General features: G+C 41.1%; 1 protein-coding gene across 1 annotated transcript; it reads right to left on the reverse strand.

Annotated features, from left to right (window-relative positions):
• Nucleotides 1-1,015: 1,015 nt before the first annotated feature.
• LOC135507002 (aryl hydrocarbon receptor repressor-like) lies at nucleotides 1,016-23,620 on the reverse strand. Its single transcript, XM_064926466.1, has 8 exons — nucleotides 23,559-23,620; nucleotides 22,203-22,384; nucleotides 6,507-6,640; nucleotides 5,142-5,231; nucleotides 3,318-3,453; nucleotides 2,862-2,995; nucleotides 2,416-2,618; nucleotides 1,016-2,063 (listed from the first exon to the last, which is right to left on the reverse strand). The coding sequence occupies exons 1-8, from the start codon at nucleotides 23,618-23,620 to the stop codon at nucleotides 1,016-1,018; spliced, it is 1,989 nt and encodes a 662-aa protein (XP_064782538.1).
• Nucleotides 23,621-24,705: the final 1,085 nt, after the last annotated feature.

The raw sequence follows: 24,705 nt of genomic DNA on the forward strand, positions 1-24,705 counted from the left end.
CAATTTTCAGACCAGTAATAAAAAATACACAAATAAAAAGTGTTACCAAAAGTTGTTTAGAAACAAGTCTGCAGTTAAAGTATTACAATTTGTAGAATAGCTTTGAAAGAAAGAAATTAATTTACAGATTTTTATTTTAAAAACAGCATAATAGAATGCTGTAGAAATTTTGCAGCTATGCAGCTATGGAATATGTAAGGGAACATGTCATAATTTCACATACTGTATTTTTTTTCAATCTTTTCAAAATATAATAAAACATTGGCTTCATAAAACAGAACTACGGTTCCTAACATTTCTTTTGAATATACTACAATTTTACAAAAATTTACAAATATAACAATGGACCACGAACATAAATTAACAGTATTGCTGTGCAATACATTTGGACATTATTATGTTCAGATACCGCCTTAGACATTAATGTGTGTAAATAGCTGTTAAGTGACGCTTTGTTAAATCTCGATTTATAACACTGTCTTTAAAACAAAAATGACAAACTCACTGTTAAAATAATACATTAATTCAACCTATCAAAGAATAATTCATTTAATTCACTTTTAACAAGCAACACCTGTTAATTGAAATGCAATCCAGGTGACTACCTCATGAAGCTGGTTGAAAGAATGCCACGAGTGTGCAAAGCTGTCATCAAGGTAAAGGTGGCTACTTTGAAGAATATAAACTCTAAAATCTATTTTGATTTGTTAAACTCTTTTTTTGGTTACTACATGATTCCATATGTGTTCTTTCATAGTTTTGATGACCTCACTATTAAGAAAAACCATGGAATTAGTAGGTGTCCAAACTTTTGACTGGTCCTGTAAATCTGAAAAAAAGTTATATTTATCTTTATCGTGTCTTATGTACAAAGTCCTTATTAAAACATATATTTCTGCTTTGTAACACTACTGATTACCTGAGATTAAATAACTACCCACCCTGCCATATTATGCATCAATACAATAAAGAAGCAAGGTGGTGCCCAGATGGTTTATGAGATTTTCCATTGACCTCATTGCATGTAGATATATGGGTTTGGTTTGTGTACAATATCATTCAATGCACAGTTGTGAATCATATTTCTCTGCAGGGGTATTTGGCTAATGTCATGTCCATTGTCAGACCAAGGAGGTGAGTCCATGGGTTCCCTCTTTATAGAGTGGATCAGATGATTCCTGAACTCGTAGTTCAGTTTGTTGTCTTGCTGCATGTAGCCTTTATGCTCCACAGTACCATTCCCATACACATTGCTGACCATACAGTTTGCTCCCTGACTGCTACACAGATGGTCTGAGTGAGGTATCCTAGGATCCCTCTGAGCCCTGCTCCCCACTGGGTATAAGTATTTGTGGTATCCGTTGAGCGTTGGGCTCATGTTGGACTTGTTCCTTTGGCAGGTGGTGTATTGGTCATAGTAGTCAGCCTCCGACTTCACCTGTGGTTCTTCTGAGTAGGCCATGCTGTAGCGCTTCTCATTCCCCACCCAGGCTAGGTTGTGGGGCATGCTGTAGATGTTGCAACCGTTCTCAGAGTCAGAGTCCTGCTCTGTCTTTATGGCTGTCTCAGGCAACACCATGCCATTGTAACAGTCAAGATGGCCGCTCATGTAGTTGTTGTCTGCCTCCATGCCATCCTCACAGAAGCTCTCCGCCTCTGGGCTGTGGAGGCCTCCGTACAGTTTGTTCTGAGAGGCATCCTGTCTTTTAGCGTGGTATCCTGGATACATCCTGTAAGCTCCAGACTTCCCCAGGTTGTTGTACTTGCCTTGTCTGCATGGTATGTAGCTGCTGCTGGGGCCCTTTCTTATGGTGGACCCGGTGCGGATGTCCCATGGATGATTCACGCTCTGAGCTTTGGGCCCACCACCCATGGAAGACAGGCAGAAGTTGATGGGCTCCTCCTGGGTGCAGTAACCATTGTTCCTATACCTGATGCCGTCTTTGGAGAGGGGTGTCCATGGGGTATAGTGGCAGGGGTCTCTGGTAGAGCTGCTGGACCAATTCAGAAGCAGTAAGTCACTGCTGTCACATGAACCTCTGGTGTTTCGATGCCTCTTGTCACTGTGGGAACACAAACAAAGAGATGACAGACAGCATTCCTTTATTTAGGAAAATGGCTAAAGAAAATATATCCATGGTCATGTATGCATTATATCATCTTCTAGTTGTGTACATTTACAGTATAAAGTAGTAATTTGACCGAATTTAGCATACCCAGTGATTGGATTCTGAAACTGATGCTATAATAAACATGTGTCTTTAATTGTAAATTGATTGTAAGCTAAATGGTGTACATGCCTGGCTCCTTCAAAAAGTGTTTAGTAAAACCATGATATAGACAGACACCGTATTTAAAAAAGAATGCTCACTGCTCAGCTCTCCCCATGCTCACCACTCCCACAGTACTGCTTACCTGTGATTATCTGGTGTGGGGATGACGGGGCACTTGTTCTTGTTCCTGATCGTCGTGTTCTTCATCTTCGGCTCTGTGATGGAGGGAATCATGAGGGGCACGGCCACACAGAACAGCGCCAGCTGGGGGGGCAGCAGTGCCCCGGAGTCTGTCTTTTGCTTCTGGCCCTGCAGGAACTTCAGGCTGCCCTGGAACTGCATGCTCTGCCAAACATTAAAAAATCAATCAACCAATCAAAAGCCCTTCTTATGTCAACAGATATCTTCACAGTATTTGTGCTTTACAGTAACAGTAACCTAACCTAGACCCCCAAGGAGAAAGTGCACGTACATTACTGAATAGACCAATCAGAACTGACCTCATACTGTGTGGAGCATAACGGTTAATGCCGTTTGTAAAAGAGTGGATATTGTCAGGTACTTGTGCGAGCTAAGGTACTCACTCACCAGGAAGCCTGAGGTGCTGTCCAGCAAGCAACGGACTCGGGAAATGAAACAGCGCGTGAGGAAGGAGGTGCACTCTAGAGGAACACCGTCAGGCTCCTGGGCATGGAAGAGACTGCTCATCACAAAGTCATCACCTACAGGACAGCCACAGCATTTTTGTTAGTACAACCTATGTAATAAACACTCTACTTTAAATTTGTTTTGGTCTCCTAACCACCAATATTACAGTGAGGGGTTTAGGATAGTATTGCAAATTACAAATAAAATACAGTATCCTTTCTTTCTGTGTCTTGAATACAGCAACTAATGTACTAATCCCTTTGTCCCTCTATAAAATGGTCATGAATGGAAACTAATGTAAATGGCAAGTTGCATGTGATCATGAGGGACTTTCCTGCATCCTTTAGCAGTTCCACAGAGAGACAAAGGTTCTGTTGATGGAAATGACCTACACACCAATTCCTGTGGCTGAGTGCTGGTCCAGGGAGGCCCCCTGGGTCCCGGGGTTCATGGCCCAGTGGAGTTGTCTTCTGAACTCCTGCCGCTCTTCCACATGGATATAATCAAAAACATTTTGGTGCATCACATCCGTCTACGGAGAAGAGGGAGAGGGGGGGAGATGGGGAGGAGAGGGAGGAGATGGGGAGGAGGGGGGAAGAGATGGGGAGGAGACGGGGAGGCGAGAAGGGAGGAGACGGGGAGGAGAGGGGAGGAGATGGGTGAGGAGACGGAGAGGAGATGGGGAGGAGACGGGGAGGAGACGGGGAGGAGACGGGGAGGAGCAGTGGTAAGGGAGGAACGAGTCATCAAACATTCAACCCGACAACCAATTAACCCCCAGTTACCCGTCCATTGTGTTTGGTCAACGCATTGACCTCCCCACTTAACCTGTGTCACGGTCGGGTGAAACACATCTATGGTCAGACACCATGGAGGTTTCTAGACAGACACCGCAAGTGTCAGCCTGCAGCGAGCCCACTGAGAACTTAACTCTTCTGTTTTTCGGTTTCCCACCGCTGACCAGAAGGGTGTGGGAGGGAGGGAGGACCTTCTGTGACAGACTCGGTTCAATCAGCATCCCTCCCTCTATATGGGAGATCTTGATTCTAAACATGGCATAAACTTTTTTTTTCAAATTTCTTTTGTAGAAGAAAAGCTTAGATGTGAAACGGAAAGTCAGAATGTATAAAGAGCTTGTAACTGTGCTGTCATCATTACTGAGTGTGTTCAGTCATTTCAAACTGCTTTGTTTTACTGTTTGCCAGTCAAAGATCTATAAATGATGATTTAAATCAATAAAAGTGAGGAGTAAATAGTGAAAGCATTAAGTAATGACTTGTATACAATGTGTATCACAGCAGGGTAATTGGTGACAACAGTTGAATCGGTGAGTGATGAGTTATGACTCCCTGCAGTTTGCATGTATAATATAGATCCCAACCTCCCCTCTCCTCAGTTAGTGGGATGATGGGTGGCCCTCCTCGCTGCCTTGTTTGTGCTTTGCGTGACACTAGAGCTGTTTGCATGAGGACAGACGCAACACTATCCTGATGAAAAACCCTGCAACCCCAGCCCACACTCGTAATTCCTCTCTTTTTTCCATCTCAGCTATACCCTCTGTTCATAAAACGACAGACTCCCACTAATATATTCAACCTTCCCATAATATCCGCTTCTTTTGCATGCAACGCTTTGAACACTTGCCCTGTGAAGCACCCCGCTTGTTGAACACACAGCAACACCATCTCAATTCCTATCAGAGGAACGATCACTGTCTCTTTAGTCTCCTTCCCATGTTAAAACCCCAGCTTTAATTAGGCCTAATAGAAAGCTATTCACTCAAAAAGGACAGTTACAAACTTGCAAAGTAAATTAAATGGAAAAATTCAAGCTGTTTGCTTCTAGAACAAAAATAAATGTTGTTAAAATCCAGTGTTGGCTATTTTCAACTTTTGACATGGTTGGTCATATGAATCTTTTTCATTCAACCACAGTTTGATTTCTGTTATGTTTAATTTAATTACTAAAAGGGCATGGCCTTGTATTAAAAAACAATTCTATGTCAATTTTGTTATGTTTTCTATTGTTGGTGGTTTACTATAAAACAGTTTTACAATGCTGTATAATGTTTCCTCAGAATGTAATTTTCTATGAAAGGCTTGTACAATGGTACTGTACTTCAACTACATTTATTATGGCTTGATTGATCATGACGCTCAGTAGCAAAGTGAATTCTGATTTATCATGACTTTGAGAATACAAGGTGTGATTGAAACATACCTGATGAAAGCCCAAGTAGTCAACAATGGAGGTGGAGGTGTAGAAGATCAACCCTTCTGTGCTCACAACCAAGGCAAACCCAGTCAGGGACTAGAAGAGACAAGAGACAGACACACATGTTAATACACAACGGCATTAACAGTCATGTTAAATGTCTGAACATGAATTCAGGATATCATCTCTTTTAATTGAATCAGAAAATGTTCTGTATATTTATCCTCTGTATTTCTTATACTTTTCCAACACTTTCAGTATAACCAAAGTCAACGTTTTGTTTGCCTTAAAACTTATATAATAAATGTCATTCATACTGTATGTTGGGGCAGCAGTGTAGCCTAGTGGTTAGAGCATTGGACTAGTAACCAAAAGGTTGCAAGTTCAAATCCCCGAGCTGACAAGGTACAAAATCTGTCGTTCTGCACCTGAACAGGCAGTTAACCCACTGTTCCTAGGCCGTCATGGAAAATAAGAATTTGTTCTTAACTGACTTGCCTGGTTAAATAAAGGTAAAAAAAATTAAAAAATGTGTGTACTAAGAACACACAGGGGACAAACTTCAGTTGCACTTGATTGATGAGTAGTTTGTTGATAAATGTTTATTTCCGATAATGAATGGATATCGGAATGAAACATACAAAATATTCTCTTCATGCCTCCTGATTTGAAGAGAAAAAGAGGGAGAAAGGGAGGAAACAACACACAGAGTTCCCCATTGACTTCCCTGTGTTGGCTGGTGCTGGAGCTGTTGTGTTTGACATTGTCGTGACTCTGGCCTGCTCCTTGGCTGGCCCTGTCACCTCCCGTCTAATTCAAGTCAGCCCAGGTCAGCTGGGCCCTTTCTTCCCCACTTTCTGGTGTGATACTGACCTAACCGTGTCACCATCTTCATTCACCAGCATCATGGTCGGCTGCTTTGGTGTCACGCTATTGTGGGAGGGGAGGGCGGGAGTTCGGGCAGGGCGGGGGTTTGGGGAGGACGGGTATTCTGAGACACAGAGGGCTGAGGGTAGTTCCGGTCGGAGGGTTGGTCTTACTCATCATCCAACCAGCTCCACTTTTGTGCCACAATATCATCAAAACATGTTCTAAACCTTAATAATCAATGTGGCTAAATTAAACTGTGTCAATTTTTCATTCAACAATTGTCTTTTAAGAAAAAACACAGTCAGGGCAGACTGCATTTAATTCTGTTTAATGAACATGTTGTATTTATGGTTTGTTAGTCTTAAGCTTAAGCTTTCACCAACTGGGCACAAGAGTATGATGTCCCATTCCTTTCTGTTCTCCAGCCCTATCAGTACTCTCATCAGTGATCTCTTGGGAGGACAAATCACAACCTGACCCTTCTCCTCCACTTTGTCTCACCTCCAGTAAGAGGTCACTCTCCACCACGCTGCTGCTGGTCCCCGGGGTCCCCATGGACAGGCTCTCTTTCCTGGTATCCTGGTGGTTCACAGGCGACTCCATGATGTGCTTTCTGCATGGCTTCTCCTGGATGGCTGGATGAGAGAGAAAAAGACAACTTTCAAGGGACTAACAGGTGTATTACTGTAGATGTGGAATGTATGATAAGTAATCAAAAAAATGTTTAGCCTTTATCTCCCTTATCACACCTCATTTGCTCACATTGTATATAGACTTATTTTTCTACCGTATTATTGACTGTATGTTTGTTTTACTCCATGTGTAACTCTGTGTTGTTATATGTGCCGAACTGCTTTGCTTTCTCTTGGCCAGGTCTCAATTGGATAATGACAACTTGTTCTCAACTTGCCTACCTGGTTTAATAAAGGTGAAATAAAAATGAAATAAATATCAGACGATTAGGGTACATTAAAAAAGGTAACATTCTCCATTTCAAAAGAACAATTCTCACAATTCAGATTTCAATTCATACTGATATGAACTCATTACTGCAATATGCACACACAGAGAGGCAGTACAGTGGTGACATGTTCCTAAAGGGTTCATATTTTCAGTTTATGAGGTATTTAACTTTTTTTACAGCATCATTTCCTATCTCCCTTTTTCTTCAAGCTATGATTAAATGGTGTGTGGATCCTGCATTCTGTGTCCAGAGAGAGGCAGTGTTTACACCTGTCTCCCTGGGAACCACAGAGGAGAGAGAGGCAGTACAGTACCAGGCTGCTCCTGGTCCGCTCTGCTGCTTCCCTGTGCTGTGGCATCTTCCGGTCGGCAAGGGAGGGAGAGCACAGAGCAGAAGTGACTGTGCCCAGAGTGCGTGTGAGAGTCCCTGCTGTCTGACAGCCTTTGCGTGTTCACAGTACAAAGATACAGTATATTCACCAGCGGCACAAGGGGGTCAGTGAGGAAAATGGGCGGGAAATTGGCCACAAGCCACCTCATTAGCGTATTCCCACCCTCCTGGCTCCCTGGCTGCCCCCTCCATGACTAAACCAGGAAATCCAGGTCAGGATCACTAGAGGGAGGAAGGGAGAAATGGATAGAGAGAGAGGGGGAGAGAGAGGGAGTAGGAGCTGGCTGGCTGAGGTGACACTGTCACGCAACTAAAACGTCTGTCAATCTCCTCCATATCCCTAACAGTGGCCTGGCTCCTGTTCAAGCCATTGCATGTAAGAGGTAATAACTAAGACTGTGGGAAATCCATGGCATTATTCCTTATGGAATTGTACAAACATCATGTCCTTAAATTGATATACCTTTTAGCATCAACAGTCTATACTGCATGCCATGACAACTGCATTGGTGAAAGCATGGATAACATGGAAATGTACTCTATCAATTGTATTATTTCTACTTTTAGGAGTGAGCTAATGGAGACACCCACAAACACACAGGCAAGCACATGCACGGACATGAGCTAACACACACACGCTTGGTGGCAGGCAGGCAGGCACGCACACACACACACACACACACACACACACACACACACACACACACACACACACCCACCCCTCTGGGGATGATATGAAAAAAACCTGAATAGTAGTAATAGCAATCGTGCCAACAACTCCTCTTCCAGCTATTCCCTATTGGTCGGAAACAGCCAGCATATGCTTTGCTGGGAATTACTACAGACAACTTGGTATGTTTCATAGAAGGCACATTCAATATAATTTCCACTCACAATGGATGTTAATGCTCACTTTCAACAAAGAGGTCACAACTTATATGAGGGCAATGATGAAGAGCACGCACATCTTTGCCCTTCCTAAGATAATGATACCACATACAGTACAAAGCATCTGAGCCTCATCTGGAAGAACCAGTGAAAACAAGAGAAAATTGTTTGCACAATATGTCCAGTTAGAGTACCACTGGTTTGCCATGTCCACATTCAGACAAACTGCTTGAACTGACCACAGGAACTCAATGGGAGAAGTGCCATTGTTACAGTCAATGATCATTACGCCTCAATCACAGCGGATCCAGTGAAATGTAAACACAAGCTTCCTTTAATACACTTGCCCTCAAACACACAATGAGTCATTCATATTTGCTTCTGTTGTCCTCACAGTCACAGCAAAGGGCAAGGCATAAATCATTCAGATGATGTTGCAGTCTGTAATCACGTTTACTCTTCCTTCAGAGGCTTGTGATGAGTATCTACTGTATCTGTTCTAGATGTTGTTTTATTCAGTAGGTTGTATGAGATGAACACTAAGCACTGCTTGTGACTGTATACAATAAGTATGATCAAATGGATCATATGGAGGGAGTGATCTTTGCCAAAGGTACACACTCATTGTTACACGAGATGGAGAGGAGTCATACTAGTTAACTAGGTATGCCCAAAAAATGGACCTATTACCATCAACCGAAAAGTACATGGTGTGCTTGCTAGTTCTTAATACACTGATGTATTTACAACGGAATCCACTAAAGTGGCTCTGGTTCATAACCACATCACAGCACCAGTCACTCTTCATCGGCAGACTGAAGCTTTTGAAAGTACACCCAAATTGACTTTGACATTGAATCGCCTGGATGCTATTCCCTCTACTCCACGTAGTTTATTCTCTCTATAGCTTGTCTCATGGCGTGATTCAAGCAGATAGAGTTGACTTCATCGGTCTGCCTGTGACACGATTTCTAATGAATGTTCCCTCCACAGTCCATGGAAATCCGACTCATCACAAGGATTCCTCATGGGATTGGTTGCAGGGCAAATCAGCACGCTAATCCAGGCCATGATTTCATTATCACGTGCTCCAGTTGGAGGTTTGGCTCTCCATTATCAATACAAACAGCAGCTTTCATCACGCAAGCCTGAAGGGGGATCTGGGAGTGGGGGTTGGGGTAGGAGGGGTGGGATTGCTGCTGGATGGATCCCAGCATCCACCACCACTACACATCACCTTTAAGGCCACAGAACATCTCACCAACCCAGCAATCAGGTAGAGGCATACACCTGCTAGCGGGGGAGGGAGAGATAGAGGGAAGAAGGGATGTGTAGCTGTGGAGGGGAAGGAACGACTGACTGAAAATAGAGTCGAGCAGTGGCGAGTGGCAAGCCAACAGTTACCTACCACCACTCACATCACCAACCATTACTTCTGTTCTGTCCATCACTCCCAGGCTGTGGGGAGTGGGCACGGGCAGGCAACCACTGCTTAGGACTTCAGAATAGCATGACATATACAGTACCAATCAAAGGTTTGGAGACACCTACTTAAACAAATCTAAATATATTTTATATTTGAGATTCTTCAAAGTAGCCACACTTTGCCTTGATGACAGCTTTGCACACTCTTGGCATTCTCTCAACCAGCTTCACCTGGAATGCTTTTCCAACAGTATTGAAGGAGTTCCCACATATGCTGAGCACTTGATGGCTGCTTTTCCTTCACTCTGGGGTCCAACTCATCCCAAACCATGTCAATTGGGTTGAGGTCGTGTGATTGTGGAGGCCAGGTCATCTGATGCAGCACTCCATCACTCTCCTTCTTGGTTAAATAGCCTTTACACAGCCTGGATGTGTGTTTGGTCATTGTCCTGTTGAAAAACAAATGATCAGTTCTTGCAATAATATGGACTTGGTATTTTACCAAATAGGGCTATCTTCTGTATACCACCCCTACCTTGACTGATTGGCTCAAACGCAATAAGGAAATAAATTCCACAAATGAACTTTAACAAGGCACACCTGTTTATTGAAATACATTCTAGGTGACTACCTCATGAAGCTGGTTAAGAGCATGCCAAGAGTGTTGTCATCAAGGCAAGGCAAAGGGTGGCTACTTTGATGAATCTCAAATATAAAATATATTTTGATTTGTTTAACACTTTTTTGGTTATTACATGATTACATGTGTGTTATTTCATAGTTTTGATGTCTTCACTAGTATTCTACAATGTAGAAAATAATGAACATAAATAAAAACCCTGGAATGAGTAGGTGTGTCCAAACCTTTGACTGGTACTGTAAGTCAAACGACTGTAGCTAGCAATAGCATCCATGTTAATGTTGATGTAGTGCTGCCTTGGAGGAAATAGCAGGAAAACTAATGATGCACTTGTGTTAGGAAGCTCCAATATTAACACAGTCTTAAAGAGGTACAGTATCTATGGCTGGATGTTGTACTCTTAGTTGCCAAAATGTCCCTCTGGTGACTATTGACATGGGTTGGTCACTGCTGCTATACTGGCAGACTCTCACCAGAAAAAAAGAGGACAAAGTCAATTGCCCACAGACCATAAAAATGAAGGAATTGTTATTAGTGGACCAGACTTAATTCAGCTGAATGTTAACATGGTGAGACTGTTGAGGTCAAACTAGAAAATGTGAGAATACAAACCACCCATTTAAAGATGTTAAATGCAAGCTTGGATCCCACAGTTTCTGTGCCAGGACTTAGTGACACGTTGACTGTGTCTGAAAAACAATACCATCCTTTATATATGAATATTGAAGCGGTTGTAAGATTGTCTGAGCGGTTTGCTGAGTAGCAGAAGAATCCTATTGTCTACCTCAGACAACGGACCCCTCCCCACTAGCTTCAACTATGTCATTGCTGACCTGAGCCAACACCCCAGAATAGTTCAAAATTACCTGGTGATATAAGAATATGGGATTTGGAAACTCAAAAGTGTTTTGTTCTTTGGGAATAAGTCAAAGAGGAAAGAAATAGAGTGAAGCAAAAAAAGAGATAGCGAGCAACATCATTGCATGACTATTGCCTCTGCTGTGCCAGTGTGAGAGAAACAGAAGAATGTGTGGGTGTGATTTCACCTGTTTTGTGTCAGCTGAGTAAATACTTCCTTTCGAGAATGGGGAGGGGAACAGAAAATAACAGAGCAGGGAATTAGGAGGTAAAAGGAGGGGAAGAGAGTGTGAAGCTGTGGGATTCCCAAAGCGTGCCATGTAAATCCTTCCCCTGCACGGAATCACAGGCGTTGCGTGAGGGGGGTTCCGACGGCTCCAGCTCCTGCTCTCCTCCCGCCTGGCTCTGAGCGTGCTCTCTTTCAGTAACATCCCAACACTTTTCTGTGGTGTGCAGCATCCCTCCACAACAGGCCCTGACAGGATCAATGAGGCCTGAACACTTCAGGTTAAAAGCCTGCGGTGTGACAGACCCAACAGTGTTCAGACATTTTAATCTGTCACCCTCATGGCACTCAACACCTGTGCTGTGTTTCCGAGCAAAAATGGGGAGAATTTCACAGCAGACAATGGCTCATATACACACACATATACATACTGTAATTTACACGCAATCTACTGACTGGAGCCAAGGCAGCTTTCAGTGCTTGACTGGAAAAACATGGTGGGGAGAATCTTTAAATCTGTGGTCTAAAAGGAAAGCAGATGTCTGCTACTTCACACGTTGACACGGAACACATGAAAACAAAAGGTCCATAAACCAAGCTTCATTACTATTAGGGGCATGCTGCACATCCAAATGACCTATCTTTTCAAATAAAGAGTAAAATACAACAAGAACGTTTTCAGTTATAGAACCGTTGTTGTAATAGTGAGGACAGTTAGCAACAGTCAAATAAAATTCCTACAGGTTGTTGTAACAATACCAAGAGGACCACTAAGTAATGTCGCTGAACTGAAGAATTGCATAGTTCATTGTTAATTTCAACAATATCTCAATGTGGTTGAAAATAGTATTTTTTCCCACAGAAAAAGTTTTGTTCCAAATACACATTCCTTTCTCATATACTGTATCTGGCCTGATGCAACAGCTATCCGACTCTGACATGATAGATATACCTACAACATGAAAGTTACAAAACTGTATCTTTATCTTTTGTTTTAGTAAAGAATATATTGAAAAGGACCAACCCTCTCTCTCCCTGGGATACACTGCTGGGGCTGTTGTTGATGGGAGATTACATGCTAATCAAACCCAGACACTCCCCTGACAGACTCAACGTTACATTTACAACCAGATGTGTGTTTATGCAGGGGAAATAGTGTCGGTGGGAATGGAATGACAACACTGCCCAAATGCTCTGGTTCATGATCTTTTTATAAAACAACATATTTTTGTAATATTAAAAACATGAGAATTACAAACACCAATCTCAGATGTCAGAAACCATGGTAATTGGACTAACATTGACCATCATAATGACTCTTTACCTCCAAACTTTGAAGGGGGAAAAATCTCTCAATTCTGGATTCAAGGCAATCATTTTAATCCACTGACAAAGAATCAAGGAGAGCAACAAACACCTACCCCCAAAATAATGCCTTTGTTGGTTTTGGAACTATTAGTTATCTAATTTATATACCCTCAATTCCATTCCACTTTCGAAATCAGTCTTCAGAATTCCAGGCCTGCAGGCCCTCGTAGTTGTTCCATTAACTATATATAATGCCATTGTTCTAGGTTTTATGTTTGAGAGACAGCCATTTAGCCAAGGAGCAGATTGCATAAAAGCCAAGTGACATCATGGGAGTCATAAAGAAGAGCCTAAAATACTCTTAATACCAATCTTGGTTTATGTGATGTTCTGTATGGTTGCTTGCATGCAAAATAAAACTGAGCACACAAACAAGCAAGCCGGGGTTGAGTAGAATGTGTTTTCAAGAAGTATTTGTCCCGCCTTGCATTAAAGGTCCAATGCAGCAGTTTTCATCTCAACATGAAATAATTCCTGGGTAAGTACCTTATTGTGATTGTTTTCAAATAAAATTGTTAAAAAGAAACTAAAATAGTTTCTCAAGCAATTTTGTTTGGACTGTCTGGGAGTGGTCTGAGTGGGGAGGGGGAAACTGAACTAACTGGTGATGTCACCAGGCAGGTCAAATCTCCATCCCAACCAAACAGGCTATAAATTCAGGCGGTCTTTTCAAACAGCTCTTATGCTAAAAGGGCATTATCATAATTTTCACAATATTATTCCAACCTCTGTGAAAAAAAAACAGCAGCGTTGCAGTTCTTGACACAGTCAAACCGGTACACCTGGCACCTACTACCAAATCCCATTCAAAGGCACTTACATTTTTTTGTCTTGCCCATTCACCCTCTGAATGGCACACAAACACAATCCATGTCTAAATTGTCTCAAGGCTTAAAAATCGTTCTTTAACCTGTCTCTTCCCCTTCATCTACACTGATTGAAGTGGATTTAACAGGTGACATCAATAAGGGATCATAGCTTTCAACTAATCAATTTATGTCATAGAAATAGCAAGTGTTCCTAATGTTTCATACACTCAGTGTATATAAATCACAGGAAAATCACATTGTTGACTGCACTGGGCATTTAATTAAATCCAACATAAAGCCACTGACCTTTAAAGAGCGACTGCCCCTGAAACCAACTAATCTCTTGAAAATGGCCAATGTGGCATCGATATCAGTCAGAAACCTTTATTCTAGTATCAAAATTGACTAAAAAGTATAAATAAAATAATTTTGGTATAAAGTCAGACTTGTTTTAAACAGTTTGGAACCTCAGTGCGTCACAAAGAGTAAATTAAGGATGGGTTTGGATTACAATAATGTCAATAAATCATGCTGCCTTTTGCCTAACTTCACGTGCAATTCGCACCTCCGCCCTCTTTGCGTCCCTTCATTAAGTAGGGCTCTGTTGTTTCATCGCCCCCAACACATTCAAAGGTCACGGGCGTTTGAGACTGAAAAGCCCTAGTATACCACAGAACAAGAAAAAATTACTCAACTGACCACTCTAACAATGAAAATAAATGTTTTCAAAAATGGAAGGCAGTCGGGAGGAGGCAAGATCAGGTGGGGCCATTCTAGACAAAGACAGGGCATATCAGTACACTTGTAACAACTTAAGCATCACAAAACATCTATTTGATCAAATAGGCCACATGCAGCAAATGAGCCATTACATTTTTTGTTAACCAAATTTGACACTCTCATTGATACCTGGGTCTTACTCACAAGGGTGCCCTGATTTACAGCAATGCAACAATCGAACACAATATGAAACATAACAGCAATCAAATGACAGCAAATTACCGTTGAATAGGTCAATAGCCTACAGATTAATATGAGCAAAACACTAAGTGTTTTGTTAACTTTCAAATGTAGGAACAGATCCATGTAGAATAAACCCTTTACATAATACCATAGAAGCAGTATTCTACTAGTATACTGTAGCAATGTGCACCTTTCATTGTCATTGCCAGCCAATACAGATACTGTACTACCGCCATTTTGTCTGGTGGTAATGGGCTACCTTTGCAAACATGTCAGAGTGGTGTCCCATATACAACAGGAGTTCCCTGATCCTGGTGCAGAATAAACGGGGTTTCTCCCTCCCGATATTGACTAATACCATTCAATTGACCTTGTCACGCTGTCTTGTCAGACCCAGTTGTAAGTATAAAACAGCAAGATTTATCTCAAAAGATTGGTCATACAAACCAGCAAATGTAGGCTAATAACAATTGCCCATGAGCATTTCTCTCTAAAACACATCTGCCAATAGAGTAATGAGGTAGAGAAGTGAATTAGACAAGAGGAATATGCAGCTGCCAAGCATAAGCAATGCCATGACTAATGCATTCAGACCAGAGCCTTTAATTCTTTAATTTCATTGGCTTGGAACATGTATACAGCAGTACTACACAAAGCAAAAAAGTCTGGGTGGCTATGGAGGGGTAAAACGTATACGAAATAATGACATCAAGAACACCAAATAAATATATCAACCTTCTAAACGCTGACTTAACTACGCTATAAATGTCATAGAAAGCTTTTAAGAAAGGTACAGTATAATAACTCACATTGAAGTCAATGGAGCTTCCTGCTCCATACCACCTCTAGACTGGGTATGTGAATCAATCTTAACATCTGTAAAAACATATGTCCTGGTCTCTGTGTAGTGCTGAAAAGGCAATAAGGATCACTCATTTCTGCAGGGCTGGTCTTCTACTCGTTGCACTGATCTACAGATCGTTTTCATAACCGTTTCTGAGGTCAGAACCCAGTCTGCTGCAGTCACGCAACTGCTCGGCTGGTGAGCTTAACTACACCACTACTACACGAAGAGCCTCTTAAAGAGACCGTGTGCCGACTTCCTAAGAGGATAAAAGTCATTACTCAGTCACAAGTAGTTACAGTACTTACCTGCATCAGGAGGGCTCTACTGTTACTAACACTGTGAGGTTTTCCTCCTCAATGGCTCTAAGAGCAAACATTTTCACCTCTCGTCCTTGTATTTTTGAGTGATACCTTTATATCAATCACTGGGTTTTGTGAGGTGAACTGGATGAGAGGCAGGGAGGAGGTTTTCATTTCTAGGACTGATTTGCAGGTTAGTGTCTTTCGTCATGAATCTTGTTCTGGAGGCAGCTCTGCAGTGGTCACTAGCTGGCACAGACACAAAGTCGTAAAATCTGATTTTAAACCTAAACATAACCTTACATTTTTTCCCCTTCATTTTTACAATATATCCAATTTTTACTTTGCAGCTGGCCTATATAGAGGACATCACTCAGTTCTGCCTACAGGACTAGACTCATCCCAATAAACGTCAACATGCGACATTTCACCCTTGCTGATTGACATTACTGTGAGTAGCTACTACAGTAATGCGAGTCTTCAGAGGGTCAGTGTAAGGTGCAGAGGAGAGGATAAATAAGCTGCAGAGGAGAGGATAAATCCCTGGGAATCTCAAGAAGTGGCGCAGCGGTCTAAGGCACTGCATCTCAGTGCTAGAGGTGTCACTACAGACCCTGGTTCGATTCCAGGCTGTACCACAACATTGATTTGGGGTCCCATAGGGCGGTGCACAATTGGCCCAGCATCAAACGGGTTAGGGTTTGGCCGTCATTGTAAATAAGAGTTTGTACTTAACTGACTTGGCTAGTTAAATAAAAGATTAAATCAATAAAAAAAAAATCTCAAAAATAAAGAGTAGCCTATATAAACATCAGTGAAGTTACATGAGGAGCGAAATCTGAAATCTAAATAAGACTACTTACTTTCACAGCCATGTTGAACCTACATCTTATAAAATCATATCATTGTTGTTTACACATTACCGTAACTACCATAATATACCTACCTAATTTAAAAGCTTAATTAGCAAATTAATTCAACTCAATTGTTACTGCCTAAATCCCCAGTCCGAGATCTTATCTTTCAGTTTTCAGGGGTTTGTTCACGTCTAGACATATGGTGCTGTCCTGCAGTCTGCAGATGGATAATGTATCCCTAGTAATGGTAGCTCTTCTAACACCAATTAGGTTACAGGCCAAAGTGACACCCAAGCTGATGGAAGCAATTGTGCGTCTGTCTCACGAGGGCGCCAGAGCTGGTGAGAAGTTTAGCTATCATCTTAGTTCTAGATTCCCCTAGATTAAAAGAGAGGGGGGGATCATTAATAAACAGACTGTGTTTTCTTATGGCCCTGCGTGACCAGGGCTGTGTGTGCCAGCTATGTTTGTGCCATGAAATCATGTCTAGTGCATTGACGATCAACGACAGTACTGCTATAGACAAAGCTTGGAGTGCGAGTTCACATGAAAATAATTTGGTGACAATAGCCTTTGTGTGGGGGGGGGGGGGGGGATTACGTTCTTGAGTCGATAGAGTTGTATATGAAGTGACAAGTGGTAGAGTGACTAGTCCGAAGAGCAGTTGGATTTGTTGTAGAAAAGCATGTCCGTTGAAACACTAGAAGCCCTGGAGATGGTATGCTACTACTGTATGCTATTACAGAAGATCAACCCCTGTCATCTTCACTTTTGAACATTTGTCTATTTGTCTGTTTCCATTAACATACATTTGTTGTCTTGCAGCTTTCATTGTTATCATGCCAAAATGCATCACAATATCAGTGGTGAAAATGCTTGTTAAGAGGGTGTGATTAGAGATTAAGCTGATGGAATGTTTTTTATGATCTGATGTCACATTAAAAATCACAGTTTAGACAAAAGGGCTTGTGCCAAATCAGTTAGCACTGCAGTCTCTGTGCAACAAGACCAAGAGTAGTGCCCCTGCCTTATGACATATTGGGTTCAGTACCTCACGCTATTGCGTGCAGACAAATCAGAATATATTTTCACTCTAGGAATATCGCCTTTGAGCTGATTGAACACTTTAACTGATAATCTGGTGACTGAATATCAGTCAAAAGCAGTAAGAATACAAAAAATACATTAACTGGATCAAACATACTGTACATACTATATGACATAATATGACATCTGTAAAGAATGATAATCATTTTTAATGATAATAATTATGTGGTACAAACAGAACAAGCTAAAGTAATTGTACCCTTTTTCTAAAAACAAATGAAGTGAACAATAGCTTTCTGGATTAAGTGTAATAACAAATGGGATTTGAGAAAAGCTGTATGATTGTAAATTATCCTGGCCTATATTAGAATCAGGAGTTAATTGTTTGGATCCATTGGAAGGAATGTTTCTGATCCGTATTGAAAAACAGTCTATTCAAACATGATGACTAGAAACAAGAGGGAACTGGAATTTCCCCGATCTGCACGCAAGCTGAAGGGAATCTGCCAGAGAAGGTTTTGCAGCTGCCAAACAGCAGTGTAACACTCTGCCCTCCAGTAAACATGGAGATGGGAGAACTCAAGACCTCTTCTGTTTACTGGTTCCATTTTAGCCCCTTGATGATAAACACTATATGTAACTGGAATGGGAAATAAGGACCTGTAACCAGACTGCAGTGTGAAACACTACAATTCAAAGCATTCACAGTACTTACACCAAAAGGTTTTACATTAAAGTAATGCTTTCTCATTGGTACTTCAAAATGTGCCTCTCTTTGTACCAACTGTATAACATTTCAAAACCCTGTCACCCATCACTCTCAATGTCATTAAATCAAACCTAGAACATGTTCTGCATTTCCCTATGAAGACTATCACTCTGTACATACAGCGTGTTTCCAGAAGAGCATTTAAAGGTTATGGACGATTACCCAGTCCACCTCTCTTGCTTTCACGTGGTCAAATCCACTCACCTGGCAGCGCCTCAAATACATTAGCTCGGATTAGCTTCATTTTAATTACTTAATTTGGCCACATCTGGGATATAATTCCCTGAAAGTCGGATCTGATTCAACAATTTAGGTACAGTATATAATTATTTGATTTGATTATAACCAATTCAAATTGTGTTTACAATACATGACAGATCATAAACAAAATCAGAAAATAATCACATTTGAAAGCCATCATTCATATTCACACACAGCATCCTCCTCGTGTCATGTAAAGTCATCAGATTCCGACCAAGCAAAGCTGATCTATAAAACCCAACATTGTGGCATAGTGCACTTGGTACATACCTTTCTTTCTTGAGCATTACAATGAGCCCTGAGGGCAGCCTCGGGCCTTGCCAGAGAGCAGTCACGCGATGTACTCGGGAGAAAGCATTCATTAACTCTCTGATCTGACTATGCCTTCCCCTGACACTTTCACTAGTGCACAATTACTCCCTCATGTGCTGGAGCACATCACAGCTTCCCAATATCTTTCATGATCTTTTCCCCCGTTACTCTGTATTCCACAGAAATACACTGTCATGTTGGCTCATAGAAATCAAACAGGCAAGTTAGCTGGCGCTGACAAGACGCTCAGCATACATCAAGCTTCAGGTAACACTTTAGGAACAGGCAGCATGGAAAATGACATGATTTCTATGGACTTTTGCAGATTCTTATGAATCCATCACATCCTTTTCTAGTCTGATCAAAGAGAAGCCTTTTCATGATGAATGTGCAACAGGCAGTATCAGAACCATGGTATTATTTACCATTGACACTGTGATCCTACCTGCAAGGACACATACTTGAAACCACAGTGAGCAGTGTAGTTTGTACTAGTTCTATAGTTTTATATTGACGTTTTAGTCATTTAGCAGGCGATCTTATCTGGACTGACTTACAGGAGCATTTAGGTTTAGGTGCCATGCGCAAGGGCACATCCCATGCTCAGTGATTCAAACCAGTGATCTTTCGGTTACTGGCCCAATGCTCTTAACCGCAAGGCTACCTGCCACCCCATCACTTTACCTGCCCTTTTATAATTGAGCTCACTGCAATGAAGTGAAGTGCATGCCTCAATCCTATTAACCACTCTGTGAGCTTATTGCGATCAGCAGTGAAGACCGTACAAGAGTGTGTGATGTCTAAATGGGCCTGATGAACGGAACCTGGCAAGGGGAACCACAGCTGCTGACAAAAAGGAGGAACAGTACATAGCACAACTTGTACTGCACACCCATTCATAAGGCCATAGGGGTTTACAGCGTTATTATGCTCCTGTGTGGCTAAGTCGGTAGAGCATGGTGCTTACAACCATTCCCGCTGGGACCCCCCATACATAAAAATGTATGCACGCATGACTAAGTTGCTTTGGATAAAAGTGTCTGCTAAATTGCATATATTTAAGCAATAAGGCCCAGGGGGATGTGGTATATGGCCAATATACCACGGCTAAGGGCTGTTCTTAGGCACGTCGCAATTAGGATTGCCTGGATACAGCCCTTAGTCGTGGTATATTGGCCATATACCACACGCCCCTGGGTCTTATTGCTATTATAAACTGGTTACTAAAGTAATGTGAACAATAAAAATAAATGTTTCGTCATTCCCGTGGAATACGGTCTGATATACCACGACTGTCAGCCAATCAGCAGTCAGGGCTCGACCCACCCAGTTTATAATATATGATATATCCTTATACAGTATCCTTTAAAAGAACAGCATCGATCCCCCTTACTCACACACTGTGTCAACTGAATGAGATAAGTCATCAAGATTATTCACAAATGTACTTAGCAAATAGCACACAAAAGGAGAGATGGCTGGAAAACAAGAAAAGCACAGTTCTGGCACACATCCTGTGTTAGTGGTGTAACAGCTACAGCATTGTCTCAGGCTGTAGCTGTAAATAACTTCTGCTCTAAACTTGAAGGTTTGTAGGGTGCTAAAAACCTATAAAAAAACAACCACCTGTTGAAACTGGAATATATTATTGTGTTTGAGGGTCAAATCTTAACCAATATTTGTAATGCTTCATTTAGTCTTATCCAGGGGTCATAAAATCAGACTTGGTGATCAACTCGGGGAGTTGAGTACTGGGTGATCAAATTTGAGCATAATTGTGCCCGACAACAGTTCAACAATAGTGTTGGGACAACAAAGGATTTCACTCTGCTGCATGCTGTGCTCTCAGCTTGTCCTTGATGGACCAAAATATTTAGTGGTTTGGGGTCTGCCACTCACGCCTTTTGTTGTGCAGTGCCAATCTACACAATTATTGACATGAGACTATTCATGCAAAGATACCCACCAGCTCCAGCATGGCCACAGAAAGAGACAAGCTCATTACATCCCTAATGAGGGAAAATGCTTTAATATTTGTTTTCTGTTGTGCTGTAACTGTAGATGGGAGATTTCAATTGGACAATACAATTACTTTAAGTTTGTAGCTATTGATATTAGTGAAAAGAGCAGTGCTACTAATTTCTGTCATTAGATAGCATATCTATCCTTTTTGTTCAAAACAGGTAAGCTACCTCCAGTATGAGCTTTGCTTTGATGCAATTCAAAGCTTTAAAGATGTACAGTATATTGCAAAGAAGTCATAAATAGCAGATGGCTGACACCTCATTTAACATGTGGCCATTTGAGTCAAAACCTGTTCTGAATCAGATAATCAAATTAAGTTAACACATGTAGCAACACCACCTTGACCTAACACATTTAATTACAGAAGGGACTGGAAATGACACAGAAACAAATAAGAAGGTACATTTAACCAACATATAAATAAGTATATTGCAATAGTTCATATAGGCTACCAGGCATGTTAATCCAATACAAACTGGCTGAATGATCAAGGGTGCCACAGTGGCGTTATGCATGCATGGGTAAAATATCTGTTTGGTCATGTTTTCCACCTTCATTTTCTCAATGTAGTAAACCTTGTCAAATACGTAGAAAAGTAGGAGAGAGGTAGGAGTGTGCATGGTGAAAATATCAAAAGGCTCGTGATGTCTTGTATGCCTGCTGTAGCGGTCCATGAGATAAACAGCAGAGCACATGTAGAACCTAGTTCAGCACTACTTCAGAAACTTCAGCTCTTATCTAATGACCATCTAGCTATCTGAATGTGTTACATCCAGCCTGATGATTCATACCACCCTTCTACTTTGATCCATGTATGATAAATACAATTCTTTCAGCTGTCTAAATGTTGCCTAAATGTTCTCGTTAATAATGTTAACAGAATTATAGCTTCCTGACAGGGAAGCAGCACTAGGGTAAAATAAGTGTGGCAGCACAGTGGATGTGATGCAACTCAAGTGTACAAAACAATATTTTCATTATAAAAACAAATGTAAGGTTGTGATAATGAATTGCACAGTACTGTATGCATACGATATAGAATGTACACTAGTGCACCATAAAGTGTGACATCTAATATACAACAGATCCTGCAGTAAAAATAAATAATTTTCATACTACAGTATAGGTTGTAATCTTAGCATTCAGGGCCAAAACCCGCATGCTCGCTGTCACGATAAGGTGTAACTGCTGTCACGAGAGACTGTATAGGGTGTAACGGCACCACATGGGGACGCTGTGCTGTCTGTACCTTGAAAGAAGCTTTTGACCCGGAGGTAGCTGACGCTGAGGCGCAGCACTGAGAGCTTGTCCAGTTTGGAGATGATGTCTGGGGTGAAGGGTAGGAGACTGGCCAACCGCTCCAGCTCTGCATTCAGACGGTCACGGTGCCTCTTAGACGGGTTGGTCTTCTGGCTGGCCGCTGTCTGTTTTCTGTCGGATATAGAGCCAAATCGTTTAGCAAGGTTAATTGATGTTATGAAAAAGAAACAATCTAGGAAGTATTAGATCAATCTCCTGAGGCCAAAAATACAGTGCTATTTCCCCAATGATGACTGGTTTATTCAATAAGCAAGCATGCATTAATGACATATAGTCTCCTCTGGTATATTAATCAATAGTTATTGGAGCCTGTATCATGTCTAAGGGGATATTTTGAGAATGGTCAGGGGTGGTCTGTGGGGTCTGAGAAACACTCAATTCCTTGAGTAAAAAGTAAAAACAACAATAACTAAATAATGAAGAGGGAAAGCCTCTGTAGCAAGCAGGTCCTTCAACAGAATAATGCTGAAGAGACAAATGCTCACGGATGAGCATGAACTATATCAAATAAACTGGTATAACAGGTGTACTGTACCAAATCTTACTCTCCAATGTAATAATGTAAATACATGGTATTAGCACCACAATTCAAAGTGTAACCAAATACCCTTGGAAATAAACACAATATAACAATGAATGCTTTTGGGTTTGATGCTCTGTTTAAATTGTAGCCTATGTTTGAACATAAATTATTTTTGTCAATTAATTTACAAATGTGTGGAATGTCTATCAATGCCAGACTTTAAACAAGGTTACTGTCATTATAGAATATATTTTAGTTTGCACATGTAACCAACAGGTATGCATTTCATTTGAGATGAACTACTAAGATCAAATAGGTTGATTCTAAGAACTCATGACTACTATTGTGTTGTCATGTGTTACTGCCATCTTAGGTCTCTCTTTATGTAGTCTTGTTGTGATGTGTGTTATGTCCTATAATTGTATTACATATTTTTTATTTTTAATCCCATCCCCCATCCCCACAGGAGGCATTTTGCCTTCTGGTAGGCCATCATTGGAAATAAGAATTTGTTCTTAACTGACTTGCCTAGATTAATACCATTTTTTAATTTTTATTGAATGTAGTAACAAGTCACTTTAGTACAACTTTTGCACATGTCAATTAGAATCATTCATTCATGATCAGTAGTGTGCAACAGATGAGAAATATATGGTTGCATTATTCCAATCATATAGCTTGATAAGATAGGTAAATTATGATTTAATTAATCAAATAAAACATTCAATACATAAGTGACAATATCTGGTAGTGTTACTCAACTGTTTTTGGATGGGCTTCCTTCTCTTCCTCCCAGCATATAAGCAGTCCCCAGGTGGAATCATCATCTGAGTCAATTAACATGAATGCATTACTGGTCTCAAGAAGACAAAACATACACAAAGGGCATATTATGATAAAGAGGTCGCAAGTCCCCTTCAAGCAACAATACGGATTAGTGTTTAATATTTATTAATTAATCTATCACAATAAACAACAGCAAGAGCTGCCACAATGAAAAAACTAATTTAGCATCCCGTTATTTCACAACACGCGCATACCTTTGTTTACATTCCGGGACCAATGGCATAATAGCGTGGAAAAGTGTTATGCGTAGTAGCCTAAGCAATAGGCATAGTAAACCATCGATTCAAGGGAAATTACATTTGCAGATACATTTTTGAAATTAACACATGTACTAGCAAACATATTGTATACAAATGTAACAACTCACCTAAAGGCTGTTCCAATCAATTTACAAATCAAAGTTAATAGGCAGTCCTCAACCGTCAAGAGCCCCGTAAATGTATAATTTGTGAATAAAGTTAAACAACAAAAAACTAAACTAGATGCATACAATACAGCTCTCAGTAAATGTGCTTTATCAGTCGGCGGTCCTCTTGTCAGGGACGTGGTTGATGTTATATACCCGATTGGGTGGCGTTAAATTCCAGGTGGCGGATTCATCCCAATGACCTGGCATGCCCTTCGCACGCAACTCTTCGGGATGCTCTTCAGGACTGGGAACCACAAGCAGTTTCGCATTTCTCATTTAAGCCAGTGAGCGAGGGTCTCTTGTGGATATTAATTTAATATTTACATATAATGGAATACGAAATAGTATTAATGTAGGTTATATCCACCATTAGCATCATTTTGACGTTGGAAAGGAATGGAAAGAGCCACAGCAATTTTCCGGGAGGACAATATCCAACATTTTCATGTTCTCACATTCATTTTTTTTTTAACTTCACTTTCCTACGTAGCGAAGGGTACAAGACACCAAATTAAAAACAGGGTGAGTAGCCAATTGTTCTGGAATAAATGTAAAAATTGTCATTGGATGTGCTACTGTAGCCCAATAATGTACTAATGGAGAATAAAGTCTATGGGCTAGTGCTATTGTAGCCAATGTAAACGAACTTCTGTT

Source organism: Oncorhynchus masou, chromosome 3 (genome assembly GCF_036934945.1).
Source record: "Oncorhynchus masou masou isolate Uvic2021 chromosome 3, UVic_Omas_1.1, whole genome shotgun sequence".
Taxonomy (NCBI): domain Eukaryota; kingdom Metazoa; phylum Chordata; class Actinopteri; order Salmoniformes; family Salmonidae; genus Oncorhynchus; species Oncorhynchus masou.

Excerpts from the sequence above, each read along its gene's own strand:
- LOC135507002 (XM_064926466.1), bottom strand. The coding sequence starts at position 23,620 with ATGATTCCACCTGGGGACTGCTTATATGCTGGGAGGAAGAGAAGGAAG. Across the intron at positions 22,385-23,558 it reads AGGAAGCCCATCCAAAAACA|AAAACAGACAGCGGCCAGCC; the intron begins GTTGAGTAACAC and ends TATATCCGACAG. Across the intron at positions 2,619-2,861 it reads ACAGCACCTCAGGCTTCCTG|AGCATGCAGTTCCAGGGCAG; the intron begins GTGAGTGAGTAC and ends AATGTTTGGCAG.